General features: G+C 36.5%; 1 protein-coding gene across 17 annotated transcripts in view; it reads left to right on the top strand.

The window, feature by feature from the left end:
- The window catches only part of TRAPPC9 (trafficking protein particle complex subunit 9), a 542,043-nt gene that overhangs the window by 19,662 nt on the left and 505,844 nt on the right, over positions 1-16,537 (top strand). For 16 of the 17 annotated variants that reach the window (XM_075141098.1, XM_075141108.1, XM_075141107.1 and 13 more), the window contains 4 exons: positions 4,039-4,065; positions 5,481-5,602; positions 7,965-8,090; positions 14,774-14,990. In XM_075141098.1, coding sequence (XP_074997199.1) covers positions 4,039-4,065; positions 5,481-5,602; positions 7,965-8,090; positions 14,774-14,990 — 492 coding nt within the window. The remainder of the gene's footprint in view (positions 1-4,038; positions 4,066-5,480; positions 5,603-7,964; positions 8,091-14,773; positions 14,991-16,537) is intronic. The other variant, XM_075141106.1, reaches the window with a different exon arrangement.

The raw sequence follows: 16,537 nt of genomic DNA on the forward strand, positions 1-16,537 counted from the left end.
TTGCTTAACTAAATACCAATAAACCAACATAATTTATAAGTTCTAGTATACTTTTTCTAAACTAATATGAGGATTGTATTAACATGGATGTGATAGACATTCTTTGAGAAATGATCTGCATAAAGAATTTTAGAAATTATTAGGAGAGTAACAAAGGGAAAAGAATAGAAAGTATCATTAAGTCTGCGGTTCACCTGCATCTGGAATATTGTATGCCATTTCAGTTTTCCATCTCAAAAGGGTGTTCATGTTCCCTATCTCCCATTTTTCTACTGCAAGGAGGTTGCAGATTGGCAACAATGATGATCTTGGTATGATCTCTGTACAAAGAATAACTGTATAGCCTAGGACTCGTCAGTTTTGCAAAAGAGATGGCCGAGAGCGCTCTGTAATATGGTGAATGTTATGGAAGAGGATGGACAGGGATCAGAGGTTCAGTGTTTCTTCTGACAGAAGAACTGGAGGACATCAGAGCTAGCAGATGGAAAAGCAAATGAGAGGAATTATTCTTTATCCAATGTATAGGTATGACATGGAACTTGTCATTAGGAGTTACCAGATCTGGTAGCGTGATAGAGGCAAGGCTGCTGCAACTCCATGTCCCCAGGTCCAGCCAGTCATGAGGCTTAGCATGCATTCCCAGTAGGTGTACAGGCACACACACAGACCATGTATATACACACAGTCACACAAACTGACACAGACAGAAAACACAGCTTTGGATTACAAGAGTTACTGGCACCTGGACCTACAAGCCTCCGAGACCCAGAGCCCCATTCCAGTTGTTGGTACTTAGACCTACACACACACACACATGCCCTCCCCTTATCCCTCTATTTTTCCATGCTTATTCCCTTAACTGCCTTGATCCCGCCTTTTCTTTGTCTTTGGTTTTTCCCCTACACATCCCATAAGAAATCTTGTGCAATCCAAAGATGTTCTTTCCCTGTATCCTATAATGAGCCCCATATCCCTGTAGGCAGTAACCCCCCACAGTCTGTCTGCAAGGTGATCCAGAGAACTGGTCATGTTAACTGATCTTGATGGGTTTCACCCCCAGACAGCTCTGTTGGTTCTGATTAGGTTATTGGGGTTCAGCTGATTGCCACTGTTCCTCTGTGCTCCTTTGTGTTTGTGGAGATGAACCTTTAATCGCATAACCTAACACTGGCCACATGCTGTTAAGGCTCCTGAAAGTTTCTATGGCTTCCAGGAGAGGCTGGCTAGGGTAGTGAAAGAAAAATGTATTGATTATTATAAGTTAGACAAGCCTTTGGTCTAACCCAGCATAGCTGTTTCTACGTATATACTCGGGTTCCTACACAGTACTGAAACAAACAGAAGCTGGGTTTAAGTGCTGGTGTTAAGTACTTATGTGTGCAATGTGATCAAAATGAATTCCTTCATCTAAAAAAACCAACCACTCACCTTTATTCATCTGTAAGTCACAATCTAGTCAACACTTGCTTTGTATTATCTTTAATACAAACTGTGTATGTTGACACCAGATAATTGTGATAGTAAAATTACCTTGTTTCAGGAGAGAATACTAATTTTTCATATGATATCTCTGCATTTGGTCCCATGGCCTATGAATGCATTTTATGTTGGCTGTTACAGTATAATTTCATACAGTTATTGATCTTTGTCCACTTTTCAACAAATATTTAACAGTACACATTGCAATCTGTTTGTTTGTAATGGGTACTCCTTGTTACTAAAGAAGGTATCAAGTCACAGCTATCAGAATAATTTAATAAAATATATTTTGGGTATATTATTGCTGTTTATATAAGTTGTCTTGTGATTCAAAGTCATGTTTGCAAACTTGTTAGTGTGGTCATATTTTAAAAATGTTTTACTTTCATATGACAAGATTTTTCAAAGGACTTTTGTGTGAAGAAAAACTGATTACAGGTTTTTTTCATCCCTTCCAGATGAAAATGTTACTTCGTGGTCCATTAGATATTGTTCCCTAACTCTAGTTATGATCTCTTAATGTTTTGCGATTCGAACTGCTGAACTCTGTCTAGCCAAACAGCTATTGTTGTGATGTTTTTTCCCTACAAGGTTTTCTGAAAGTTTCTTTTCAATACCTTTTTTGACTCTGCAGTGCCTTTAATTTAAAATATTTTCAAACTGCACCTTTGTTTATAATCTACTTTGTTATAATTAATTTTGTGAGGACGGTATTTAATCTGGGGAATGAATTCCAGTGTATCTTTTTGTAGGGTAAGGCCGGAAACAAAAAGGGGTTTCCAAATTCTGCACAAATCAAGAAATGCCGTACTTGGAACTGACATTCAATTTGTGCCTACTTTTGAGGCATATAGATGTGAGAGTTACTTTTATTGCTTCCTGATGTGCCTGGAATTGCACCTCCTCTTGGGCCCTGTACTTCAGCCTTGACAGGAAGGGGTTTCTTGGTATTGCCTTTGTGCCCAGACCCGATCAAGAGAAACATCTTTCTCTTGGATCTCCTGTGACTTCCACCATTTGGCATTTTTAGGCTACAGAACAAGACGTGGCTGCTCAAAAAATGTTGTGGTGTCTGCTTTATTTAAAAACATCTCTGGAGAGACAAGCATTAATATTTTCTCTTTGTATAATATAGAGCACAAGCTTAAGAGGGCAGTGTTAAAGGGGGTTTTTTTGGGTGGTGAGTGGTGTTTTTTTTTTCCCTACTAAGCAGAATTGAAATATATTTCATACCTATCTGTAACCATCAGAATATAGTCTGTTTTTTTGTTGGTGCACCTTTCAACTTCTTTTGAAACTCTTTTGATAGGAATAGTTCATTCAGAAGAGAATTAGTCGATAACATAGTGTTAAAGTACTTGCCTGGGGGAGGGAGATACGGAGTCTTGCCTGCTCCAAAGACAGGTTTCTTCCTTGGTTACTGCCATGAGCCCATGGACTTGGTATCTTGCTGGTCGTGAAATGGAAGCTTTGACATTTTGAAGAAGTGTGACTTCTCACGTTCCTAAAACCTTTTGTTTCTGAGGGGAGAGCTTTAGATTGTGTCCCCTTGAATGGCTGGATTCATTTTTGCAGCCTTCAGTGTAAAAGCAGATTTTGAGTTGCTTGGTTCCTGTTGGCCAGGAACCTGGCTGTGGTCTGTTGGCTATGTGATTTGTATGTTGAATAAGCTATGTTTAGATTGCTTTGTTTAGCTTACTAGCTATTTGGGGTTTCTCTATTGTGCTTTATTTGTTTGAAGTGCTAAGATCTTAATTTTGTTGCTTGACCTTCCTCTTTCCCCAAGCAGAATTAGGACACCCGAGTGAAGTGTTGGAATATCTTTCTGATCTCGCTTTAAATCTCTAATTTGCTAGTCTGGAGTCTAAGCAAATTAACTGAAGGGAGGTCCTGTTGTGCTCATAAAGCAATTGTTTTTGACTGCTTAACCCTTCATCTTAATAATTTTATTGCCATGTTTAATCAAAGTTTAGGGCAACAAGGTGTTATATATCTGATAATCCAACTTTGCAATACTCTTGGCAACTATTTTATGTGAATAGTCTGGCTTGTTGGGTTGGCGTGACTCAATTATTCAGAAAATTCGATGGAGTGAAATGAATGACAATTGAAAGGGGTACAATTACTTGAAAATGTTATTCTAGAGTATTGTGTAGATTAAATGAGCTCCCACAAGGAGATTTAAGCACTGTAGGACTTGATATTAAAATATAGTAAGTGGATTGTGATGGAAACTTGCCAACTAAAACAAGAATAAAGAAAAAGGAGAAAAAGGGTATGGCTTTAAATTATACACAGAAAATCCTTCAATTCTTCTTGATGTGTCTTAGAATTCATTGCAAGTTTATGGGATTTTTATATTTGTTTTTTAACAAAATGAGATTTAATATACCGTGACTACTTGAATTATAATTGGTAGTCCTTCAAAATAGCAATGATGATCCTAATAAATCCTATAATTTTGTTCAAGCCTGATGTTAGTTATAAAACATTGTAAGAACTTATTTTGTTGGCTATACTTGAGGCTGAAAAAAAAATCATTTTTGTTCCTCCTTTTAGGGGCACAAGAAGTTCTCATTGATCCAGGTACATTATTTTCATGCATGTTTCCAAAGTCTTTTCTTTTTATTACTTGCATTTGTTTTGCATTTGTGTCGATAGTTACTGCCACTTGCCAAAACTAATACTGATTCCTGATGCTTCAGTTTTTGGCTATAAATCTTGAGGAAGCAGAGACTGAAGGGTAACTGGCACAAAATAAATGATGTAGTTCCATGATTGTGTCCCTGTAAATTCTAATCAAGATTGTTTCTTCTCACAAGTAGTGAGGTTAAATTTCTTTTTAACCAACAAACCTGAACGGTCACATGTAGTCTTGTAGTGTCATGGTATTCTTTCAGTCATCACTCACAGAGATTTTCCACTTAATTTCCATAAAAACCCTAAGGTGTTAATCTACAGATGTGCTTTGTATGATTCTTTAAGGTTGACAAACATATAAAAGAGGCGCTTTAGTATTTGAGCATGTAAAATAACATATTTCTGAATATATAGAAGGAATAGAAAGTATCTTTCACAGTAGTTTTTAACTGTCTACCGAGAGCTAGAACCAGCTCTGAAACACAAAAATTTCTTTGCCATCTTAGTAGAGAAACCTCTTGAAGAAATAAATTACCGTATAAATTTAGGCATGTAATCCTACAGATTATGTAATGCTTAAAAAGGTGTAGAGCCTTGCCAAACCTTTGATTGATGTTTTCAATTTTATTATGTTAATTCTGCAATAAAATTAAATTCTAGAAATAAAATTTTCATGTTCTTTGTAATACCCCAGATTTCCTTGGCTTCTATTTCAGATTCTTATCCCTTACATATGTAAAAACTCTTTCTGTCTCTTGCCTTCTTTCTTATATAAGAAAAGCAATTTCTTACTGTTTTGTCTGAGCCTCAGGTAATTTTTTTTTTTAAATGCTCAGATTTGGTGGCCTTTGTTACAATGTAACACTTGGTTTTCTGTGATTAGACATAGGGAAGAGAAGTATTTGTTTTAAATGACTGGAGGAGAAGGTCACTGTTCTAATAATTAGTTTATAAAAAAACGGCACTTTTTTTTTCATAGGTGTGCTTTAGAAATACAATTTTTAAGTAGAACAAGGAATATTCCAAGATTAAAATTGCATATTTAGCAACCTAATATTTTATTCATAGTCTAAATATTCAGATAAGTGTAAAAGATTATGAATATATTTGGTTTTTACTAAATGAAAGTTTATTTCCTATTTGCTGGTTTATGATTGAATCCATTTTTCATTTGCACTCTTTAAAATAGCATAGTAAAACAGAACTAGCATTTTCTAGGTAGGGCATGATTTCTTTCTAGGTAGGGCAAGTATTCTCTGTGTATGCTTTTGTCAAACCTACAGAATATCCAAGTTTTCTTATTAGATATTTAGTATTTGCTAAAAGTCCTTCTGCTCATTTCTTACCCTGTTCTGTTCTAGGTGCGCTGACTTCAAATGGTATAAATGCAGATACCAGTGCTGAGATAGGACGTGCCAAGAATTGCCTAAGTCCTGAAGACATCATAGATAAATATAAAGAAGCCATTTCTTACTACGGCAAGGTATTCCTACATATTTTTAAGAAACTTCACAGAAATTCTTGTGAATAATGAACTAGTGTGGTTTTGGTTTCAGAGGACCTTCTAAAGCATGTGCAATAAAGTTTGTAAAACATATGATAATGGAAGAAATAGTTCAGTAGTATAAATTATTCCTAAGTGCTTGGTTTGGAGTCTGGGAATCTCAGAACTTTGATGAAAAATGACACTTAAAATAGTAATGTGCTGAGTAAACTATTTACTGTACCTGCTAGTACCTGCAGGTTTTGGATTACTTGTCTTACGTTTTTAAAGCACTCTAAGCAGAACTGTTAGATATTTGAAAGTTTGTTAACTATATGGTCCTATATGGTTAACTCTATGTTTATGGTCCTTAATACATACATCATCAATTCCAGTGATGCTTTTATGTGTTGTGTCAGGTGAATGCTTATTTACTGTGCCTGCTGGAATGATCTCTGGGGAATTCAGGAGTTTATGAAGATGTTGCTGATGATGCATATGATTTTAAAGGATTGTTCAGGGAGGCTAGTATTTAGAGCATGCGGAGAGGTAGGGGGTCATGGAGGAAATGTGAAGGACAAACATTCTTAAAAGAGGATTTAGAAAAATCAAAGTTTTCAGCTCTACTGGAGCATTTTTTTAGATTTTTGTGCAAAAGCTCAGAGCATAAGATAGTAAGATAGCTTAATGTTTGCATTCATAATATGAAAAGAAGAAAATTATTTCATACTGTGACAATAGTGGCTCAGTATCCACATCAACATTAAAGATAAGTTTAATTGTATTGCAGTGTAGTTAGTTATGCTTTAATCACCTTTTAATTTCAGGTATCTCTCTTGTTTTATATTGAAAATATCTTTAGACTAAGCTATGTAAATATGATGTGGCATTTCCATGTCTGTGTTGAAGAGAGACTCTCCAAATGAAACAAGATAAATTGTGTGCATAGGTTAATTTATGATCAGGAGCAATGAAAGGTGATAGTTTTAGGGATAGTTTCAGATAGATTTGAATCCATCAATATAACAATAATTCTCAAGCATGCATTCAGCTTTTTATGTTTCCTTAAGGGTAAGTTGCTCATCTAGAAAGAGTATGATTTCTGTAGAAGTATAAAATTATTTGACTTTGGACTTAAGGCAGGATATTTATATTTTGATTATAATAGTATACGTTATGCTCTCAGCAAGTAATAACTATGCTTCACTGCAGCTTCACTTGCAAATAACGAGGAGCTTTGTCTTGGGACTGATCTATAACTGTTCAAGCCAAGCATAGTTAGCTTTTGTCTGTTCAAGACCTACAGATAGAGTAACTCCTAGTTCTAATGCTGAGGAGGCAGCACTTTCTACATATTTTTTGTTATCACTGAACTTAAGAAACTTTTGTAGCATCTTCTAAAATGGATTCAATCTCCAATGATTTGTTTTTGCTGATATAAATGCACAAGAGAGGAATATGTAACTGCTTTGGTGGAGTAACTCTTGCATTTCGTTCTGAGCTTTATTTCCCCCATTAGATTTCAAACATGATAAATACCTGAACAGAGTTTAACTTCAGCAGGAGATAGGCTGACTCAAATATCCAATATCAGTATTGTTTGAGGAAATAACTAGATCAGATTGTTTGTCTACAAAATTGCCTGTGTTTGTTGTCAGAGCTCAAACAGTTCAATGCACATCTACGTTGTCTCCTGCCTTTCTTATGCAAGCTAAATAACTGAAACAGTCATTTACAGAAAATGTTTTGTAAATAGATGCAAGAAACTCAGAATGGTTTGTAATTCACTTGGCATCAGTGATACTGTTTTAACTAAAGAGAAAATTGATGCAGTAAAATGAAAGTTCTGTTGCTACAGCTTCCTGTGCTATATAGCGTATTTTGTAATAAGTGGAAAAAGCAAAATTAATTCTTCATTTATCGTGATAGAACAGTTTTAGGTGGTGATGAATTACTGTAAAACTGATCTTTTTGCTTACATACCTATTACACTGTGAAGGTAGAATTTATTTCTTTGTTGCAGACATACCACCCATACTCACCGTATATATAAGGTTATCCAAAATTATACTAATATTCCCAATTTTTCTTCTCGTCTGAACTCTGACTGAAGCTGTGCTGTGTCTCAAAATAAGAGAAGTGAGTGAAGAGGCTGAAAACAGTTGTTTTGCGTAATAACATTTTAGATGACACCTTAATTTTCACTTGGACATATGTTGATAATTTAACAGTATAGTCACTAGCATTAAGGAATTGCTGGGTTTGGAAGATATGTCAGCTGATTCATGTGTTGAGCAGAAATACTTATCAAATCTAACAGGTGCAATACTTCAATATTATTTTAATTTTCTCCCTATTCAAGTACAAGAATGCTGGTGTGATTGAACTGGAAGCCTGCGTGAAGGCAGTGAGAGTGCTTGCAATACAGAAAAGGAGCATGGAAGCCTCTGAGTTTCTTCAGAATGCAGTTTATATCAACCTTCGTCAGGTCAGTGCAGAAAGTCCAGTTATTTTTCTCCTCTCATTTGAGAGATTATACTGAAGTGTGGAAGTTACTTAGATTCAAGAGACTCCAGGTTATTTGCTGTATCACTACCTTCCTTCTCTCTAGGACTTGACTTCTGAGGATTTTCACATCTGTGAGTCTGGTTTAAAAGGTATTCAGAGTTCATCTAAAAACATGAGGATTTAGTTTGAGATTAAAGACTCTATTGGTTATTCTCCCGTGTGAAGAAAAAAAAAATCCCATTATTGTTCTATTGTGATGTTGTAGTAGGGAAAAATAGCTGCTTGGGACAGATCTGCAATGGATTTTTTTTTTTTTTTCCTTGATTGTATCTCATTCTATGAAACTGTGAGCAAATCGGGAATGGCCTGTTGCAAAGTGAGCTTAAGAGTCTGACTATTGTTGTTAATCAATTGAATTTTTGTTATGTAATGCGAAGTTTTGGTTGGGCCAAATTAGAAAGGAATTTAGAGGAGAAAATCAGTATTTGGAACTGTGAGAAAAATGCTCAGTACCACCACAGAACAAGACTAACATTTTATCAGTGTCTCAAGCTTGGTGTCACTGGTTACAGAGACACTGCTGTGGTTGAAAGAATTCATAAAAAGCTGTTAGGTTTCTTACCATTTTTCCTTTTTTCCTCGTTATATCTTGGTAAGACTAGCAGTTTAAGTCCACACCATCGAGCTTATTAAGCCCAGATGGGGACAGCAAATTTATGAGGGAGGTAGAATACTTTCTTTCATTTGTGGAGAATCCTTTCTGTGGAGTCAATTTTCTAACCCAACATAAATAAGAAATTAATTAATTGATAATCTATCATAAAAATCTTCAATTCTGTCACAGAGTATCTTAACTGCTGTAATCCTTGCAGTGCTAAGGGCTTTCTCTTTAATTCTGTAGTCTGTCTGTCACTGGCAGCTCTGAAGCTGCCTTTCATGTAAGCTGCTGTGCAGTATTTTTCCCTTGTTGTTCTTGCGCTGTTATTCTTGTGGCCTGCCAACTCCAATATTGTTGTTATGATGTTTTTCTTATAGAAGCAATTACTGTCATTGTGAGAATCACCTGTTCTCCTCCTTGACACCATTGTTGCAACTTCCACTTTATATGAGAGGAAAAAAATAAGACTTAGTGAATGGCAAAGTGTTTAAAGTCATTTAAATAGCTGATAAGTATTACCTAATAATACACAAGCACAAAGCTTGGCAGCATGCAGCATGTGCCCTGATCAACGCTTGCCTCAGCCAGCTCTAATAGTGTCCCAAATAGAAACAGCTAAGAGTTTGAGTGGGTCCTGATGAAACACATCTAGTGAAAAAGCGTGGTGAGAAGACATCATCGTTTTTGTCACAGGCTGTGTTGGAGAGAACTAGAGAAGGGTGTTCTGGAGGCCCCACTGCTTTTCTTCCTAGGTGGCTGGTCTCTTTCTCTTTTCTTTGTTTTTCTCCTAAAGGAACTTTGAACTTGATGTATGCCATCAGCTATTGACCCCTGTCCTAGTTTTGGCTGGGAATAGAGTTCATTTTCTTCCTAGTAACTGATATAGTGCTGTGTTTTGGATTTAATAGGAGAATAATGTTTATAACACACTGATGTTTTAGGTGTTGCTAAGTAATGTTTACGCTAGTCAAGGACTTTTCAGCTTCCCATGTTCTGCCAGGTGCACAAAAAGCTGGGAGGGAGCATACTCAGGACAGCTAACTCAGCTGACCAACAGGGTATTCCATACCATATGATGTCATGCTCAGTACATAAACTGGGGTTGGTTAGGGAGGGGTGATTGCTGCTTGGGGTTGGGCTGGGCATCGGTCGGCGAGTGGTAAGCAATTGCATTGTGCATCACTCATTTTGTATATTCTACCATTATTATTATTATTATTACTATTTTCCCTTCCTTTTCTGTTCTATTAAACTGTCTTTATATCAATCCACAAATTTCACTTTTTTCTGATTCTCTCCCCCATCCCACTGCGGGGGCGGGGGGGAGTGAGTGAGCAGCTGTGTGGTGTTTGGCTGCCTGCTGGGTTAAACCACAACAACCCCGCAAATAAATCTTTGCGCATATAAAGCATGCCTCAGTGTGCATTGTGACGCTATATAAAATATATTCTATAAATGCCAGATCTCCCACTGTCTGGAAAACCTTGAAATAAAAATCAGGTATATTATGTATTTTTGTTGTAGCTCAGTCAGAATTTAGGGAGTTACTGCAGATATCATCTAGCAACCTTCAGCAAAGTGTTTGACACTGTTTCCCACAGCCTTCTCCTGAATGAACTGGCAAGATACAGACTGGATGGGCGGTCTGCAAGATGGGTAGGAAATTGGCTAACAGGCGCACGCAGAGGGTGATGATCAAAGGTTTTTACTTGGGCTGGCAGCCTGTCACAAGTGTGGTCCCTGTTGCAAATGAGTGGAATGCACCTCACAAGAAGAGAGAAGCAGCAATACGTTTTATTGAGGTCAGTCAGTTCGATGGAATTTAACAAAGCTTAACAGGGGTCTGCCAAGGTTCAATAAGTTTGATGGCAAGGTTCACCTTATTAATTACTGCATGGAAGAAACGTACAAAGGAGAATCGAGTTAGAATCGAGTTAGAATGATTCACACAGAGACCGGAGATGCAGAAGGGTAAGGAAGACCCTCCCATTGAGTCACGAGGTTCAGAGTGGACCCCCTTGCTTTCTAAACTCCTTATAGAGCCTAGGTGTGGCTAGGTCCGATCTTAGTCTCAGACTTGGACAACGGTTTATGTCTAGTGGAATTATCTATACAAAGTTTATAATAATATTGAGTAGCTACACGGATTAGTAATGTTTCATTAATATTAATTCAGCATGCTATCAGTCACTTACTGAGGATCTGTCACGAGTAAGGGATCTCTCCACGTTGGGCAAGGAAGGATCTCTTAGTCTCAGGTAAGGAATCTCAAACCTTGAGAGGCATCCCTGCTCAAGGGAAGAATCACCCGGCATGCAGTCCAGCTGCAATTCAGGGAGAGCTCAAATTGGACTTACCCAAAGATCTGCAGTTGATAAAAGGTCTCTCTGCCTCGAGGAGCAACCTTGGGGTTGAGGGAGAGAATCGGGGAAAAAAAAAGTAAGATTTATGGATTGAGATAAAGACAGTTTAATAGAACAGAAAAGGAAGGGAAAATGATAATAATAATAATAATAACAATAATGGTAGAATATACAAAATGAGTGATGCACAATGCAATTGCTCACCACCCGCGGAGCAACGCCCAAACAGCAATCGCTACTTCCTGGACCACGCCTCTTATTTATATACTGAGCATGACATCATATGGTATGGAATACCCCTTTGGCCAGTTGAGCTATCTGTCCTGGCTATGCTCCCTCCCAGCTTCTTGCGCACCTGGCAGAGCATGGGAAGCTGAAAAGTCCTTGACTAGCAGACTGCTTAGCAACAACTAAAAACATCAGTGTGTTATCAACATTCTTCTCATACTAAATCCAAAATACAGCACTAGGAAGAAACTTAACTCTATCCCAGCTGAAACGAGGACAAGTATATGGTTGCTTTAATTAAAAAAACAAACTGACACCTTGACAATGTTGTTTATTTGGGCATTGAGGCCCACTGCTGAGCTGTGAACCATTCTTTACTCTGTCTTTATTGATTTCAATCAAGGATGACATTCATCTAGCTTGACTGTGCATGTCTACTACTTTGTCATTTTCTTGGGTGAAAGTATTTCTAGAAAGCATTATTATGAGAAATATGAGTAGGATAATCTTCCTAGTGTTGTATTTTTTTGTATTTTTTGTATTTTTATGGAATGTATTTTCCATAAAGAGGAGTATGGCTGGGAATTATATTTACAGCTCTTCAAGATTTACTGTATATAGCATGGAAGCAGATAATAGTTATAGTTATAATTTGGACTAACTCAAAGGAGGAGTCATCTTGTGATAGGTTAGGGAAACAAACTGTAGGATAGTGTTTTTCTCTTGCAGATATATAGAACATCAGCACAACCAGTATTCGACAGTAGAAAAAACACCTCACAGGATAAAGTGTATGCCTCTGATAAACAGGAAAACTGGTTTCTTTCCATATATTCAATCTCCTACACAGCCTAATAACATTAATTGGTGTTTTCTGATCATAGGAGAGCTGCAGGTTAATAAGACTTTTCTTTGCATCCAGTTATGAGGAATAAATTGTAACATCTAATTACAAAGAAAGTGAGATTATAGAATTTTAATATAGTAAGGAATAATAAAAAAAAAAACACACAAATAAAAAGCTACCCTCTTGAAAGCCTGTCTTAAAACAAGCCTGTGAAAAAACTGGCTCAGTTGCTTGCATAGTGAACTACAGCCTTTACAGATGCAATTACTAACTTGGTTTGTTATAACAGTTAAATGAAAATTAACCAGATGGAAAAGAGGCTGTGCTTCAGGTGTTGGCTATTTCACAGCCACTTGATAGGCCTTAAACTTTTATAAATTTGTAAGGTCAGGAGAGATGTTTGTGAATGCTACACTAATGGTCTGCAGAATGCCTGCTGCAGTCTTCCCAGAATTAATTACTTGGAGTATCTGTGTGGGATTTTTTTTTTTTTTTTTTTTTAAATCCCTGGGTGCTAACACGTAACTATTAGCGCTCAGGGAAAATGCAGTTTTGCTATCCTTGTTGCAATGAAAAAACAGTTTCCTGCAACTGCAAAAAGTATTTGAGTAACTTTGTGGGCAATCATTAAGCAACAGGTTAGATAGCAGTGTTAAAAACTTACTCAGATACAAGAAGAATAAAACTTTCTGAGAATCTGTTGCCTCCCTGATAGTTGTTCCAATTATTAGTAAGCGCTTTTATCTACCTAGATAGCATGACCCTGTCTCTTCTCATCTTAAAATTTAGTTTCCATAGGTGTGTGAATATTGACAGTATTATGTATTCAAGGAATAGCTTTTCTAACTTCAGTACGCAATCATGCACTCATGCCCTTTCTAATTCTGCTGCCATATTTTTTTATTGTGTTAGCTTTTTAAAAATTACATAAATGGAAAAAAAAAAAAGGTGGAGCAGGTTTTTTTTTTTTCTGCTAGAGTAGATAACCTTAATCTGACACCTCATGTTCTTTCTGAATGATAGCTTTTGGGGATTCTGATAAACTGGTTTCAAATTGTTCTGTATTTTCTTCTTGTGCCTTGTGTTCTTTCCAGCTGTATTGATTCATGAAAGCTTTCAGCTTGGTGCAATTACCTTTTTACAACTCTCGTTACAGGGATTGGTCTTTTATATGGATGGGCAGTGTTTTTGCACTGGGCATTGTCTTGCATTGAGTTCTGAGGGAAATAGCAACTTCAGCTTCAAAAATTGTCTGTAACTTTCTAAAATGATTTGCTAGTCTATCTATCTGTGCCTCTTCATATCCTGAAGTGCTAAGATTTGAACTATCAAATAAGGTCATGGTGCCTTCTGAAAACTCTAGGCTGCTTTGAGGTTTCTCATATCCCTATGTCCAAAATTAGAAGTGACTTTTGAAAACAGACTATTTTTTTTTTAATTATATTAGGATTTAAGTGACTGAAAGATGTTTTGCAGCTTCATTTATAAGACCTAATTATTTCTCTAAAAGTTAACCAGTGTGGCTAGCATTTTCTTTTGACTTGCCAAGGCTTTAAGTATCTGAAACTAAATGTACGGAATCCACTGATTGATACTTTCAGTTTTGAAGAATGAGTTGCAGAAACGCTGTTTCTGTCCTTTAGTGCTATTTTTGTATGAAGTTTGTAATTTTAAACGCCTTTGCAAAACGTGTTAGCAGCTTTAGAGTAATTTAAAACATTTTCTATTGCTTTTGGTTGTGCATGCCACATTGTGCACTAGGTGTCAGCATTGGTCCACCTTCAGAACTCAATATTGCTTGTTACTTGGCTGTAGACTTGAAGTAGTTGGTAGCTTCCAGAGTTTCTGCGGCAGTTTCTTCTTGGCTGTCTGATTTAAAAGCAAGATTGTCATTCAAAGCAGAGGGGTTACATGTGACTTGTGCCAATATATTGATAAGCTAAAGAAGTACATGTTGGTAGTTCCTTATGAAGTTTGTTTCAACTTTAAGCCTAATGGGGCTGTCGCTACATTCTTCCTCACTAGTTGGCAGTCTGCATATGTATAGTATCATGGAATAAATATTTTGTGGTTTACAAGATCAGAGACACATAAAAATTGAGACAGTAGTTTCCTTGCTTTCATAGCTTGAGATTTCAAGATTAATAATTAAGTTTATTCTTAAAGGAATGAAAACATTTAACTTGGTAAATCAATAGACATTGGAAGTGGTGTATTTTTGTGTTATTACGCACATGAATATCATGCTAAATATCTTCCATAAAATGTGGAGCTGTTTAGGTGTTATTGACTATTTTTACTATTTACTTGTTAGTTCTACTGACAAATAAAGTTGATAAAGAAATCTATCATTGCTGCTCTTGTTAGTTGTTAAACTTGAAGCAAGCTTAAATTTTCCTTGTAGTAGAAGCTGTCATGACTGGCTCTATGAAAAATCACTGGCCCTTCTGTACTGTTGGAGATATGCCTACTACATTTTTTTCCTCCTGTTTTTTTTAAGTCAGATATACGCTTTAAGGTTTATTTGATTAGAAGCATACTTTTTCTCTTTTGCCTTTAAATTTCAGCTTTCAGAAGAAGAAAAAATCCAGCGTTACAGTATTCTTTCTGAGCTGTATGAACGTATTGGTTTTCACCGAAAGTCTGCTTTTTTCAAGCGTATAGCAGCAATGCAGTGCGCTGCACCTAGCATCCCAGAACCTGGGTGGAGGGCCTGCTATAAACTGCTTTTGGAAACTCTCCCTGGCTATAGCTTATCATTGGATCCTAAAGATTTTAGCAAAGGTAAGTCCTAGGTCACTCAACTGGCTTTCTGTAACTAATTTCCTTTACTTATCTGAAACTAATTGTGGCAAACAGAGGAGTTCTTTAAAATGGTACCTTCACTTTTTGTTAGTATTGCTTTCAATAATTTCCAATTTCTGCGAGCTACTGCTGCATGTGTTGCTGTATTCCTCTGTCTGAGCAAATAATTACGTTTTATTTATGAGAGCTTCATTTCTACTGTTTCAAAAATGTCTTTGTTTTTTATTATACACTTCTCAGTATAAAAAAGGTCATATTTTATTTTTGAGTATTTTTTAAATTAAAGTGCCTCCAATTTATGTATCAGAAATTGTATTTCTCTTGGTATTTGTTGTTATTTGATCTTAGAATCAAAGAACTAAAGATTCTTCTACATATGTTTGTAATAGACATGCATACATACATACATATAATGTAATTCTCTCTGTATCTGTAGGGACAAATATGTCACATTTTTCCACAAATTAGATCAGAGTCATGTTATCTATAAGACTAGCATTTGGTTAAGACATTTCAACAGTTTTTAGATGCTATATATCATTTGAATTACTACTTTATTGCATCTATGAAAAAACAATGCAAAAATAGCCCATAAGAACACATGCCTATTCTTGTAGCTGTTAAATACTGTGTTCACTTTCTGCAAGCTATATGCTGCTTGCTGCTCTTCTTTAGGTAAGCTATGTTTGAACAATTTATCAATGTTATCTAAAGCTGTATATAAAGTAATAATTTTTAAAATTCTGTTTATTTTAATATACTGTGCTGCATTTTGCCTCTAAAGGAAGAGGCAGCTAATATTCTGCTTGGGAACTCCTTCTGAGTAAACCTTTCCATGAAGCCCAAAAACTTGCATTATATTTGTATAGTAGCATTTCTGGGGACTATTCACTAAATGTTGTAGCTGCAGGGGTGGAGCAGCAAGCAATGGGCTGAGCATGTATTGATGGAAGGAGGTGGGGTTCACCAGTAAGAAAACTCTGAACTGGTTTAAATGTGAATAAACAGCAGCTGGCAGAGTCTTCTCCCTTTTGTGAGAGTACATTGACTGTCTATTGTTGGGATTCCAGTTTGAAGTTGTCTTGCAAGTTTAGGTGTTTTCATATGTGCTAGGTTACTTAGCTCCATTATTGTCAATGGCTAGCTGGTCAATTCAGTCAATAGAGAACACTCAGCTGACCAGCTACAATGGAACACAATGGAAATACTCAGCTGACCAGCTACTACATGGTATTTTCCAGGCTGTCTTAGCTGCATTTGTGATTTCCATTGATGAAACAGGCATGTAGACAAGCTGCTGTATGTGTGGATGCTTAGTTTTTTCTTTTTAAACTGGTATGATTTTAGCAGTCACTGAAAGAAATGATATGTGAAAGGAGGCAGAAAATGCCAAGTGGACTAGACAGAAAGATACAAAGCGTCTAGGGAGAGGGAATGTAGTAGAAAAAATAAGCTGTGGCCTATGGTGGAAAAGGAGAAGACTGGGATGGGACTGTGTTGGGAGAAAAGGTTGTACAAGTTCTGCA

This window comes from Calonectris borealis, chromosome 2 (genome assembly GCF_964195595.1).
Source record: "Calonectris borealis chromosome 2, bCalBor7.hap1.2, whole genome shotgun sequence".
Taxonomy (NCBI): domain Eukaryota; kingdom Metazoa; phylum Chordata; class Aves; order Procellariiformes; family Procellariidae; genus Calonectris; species Calonectris borealis.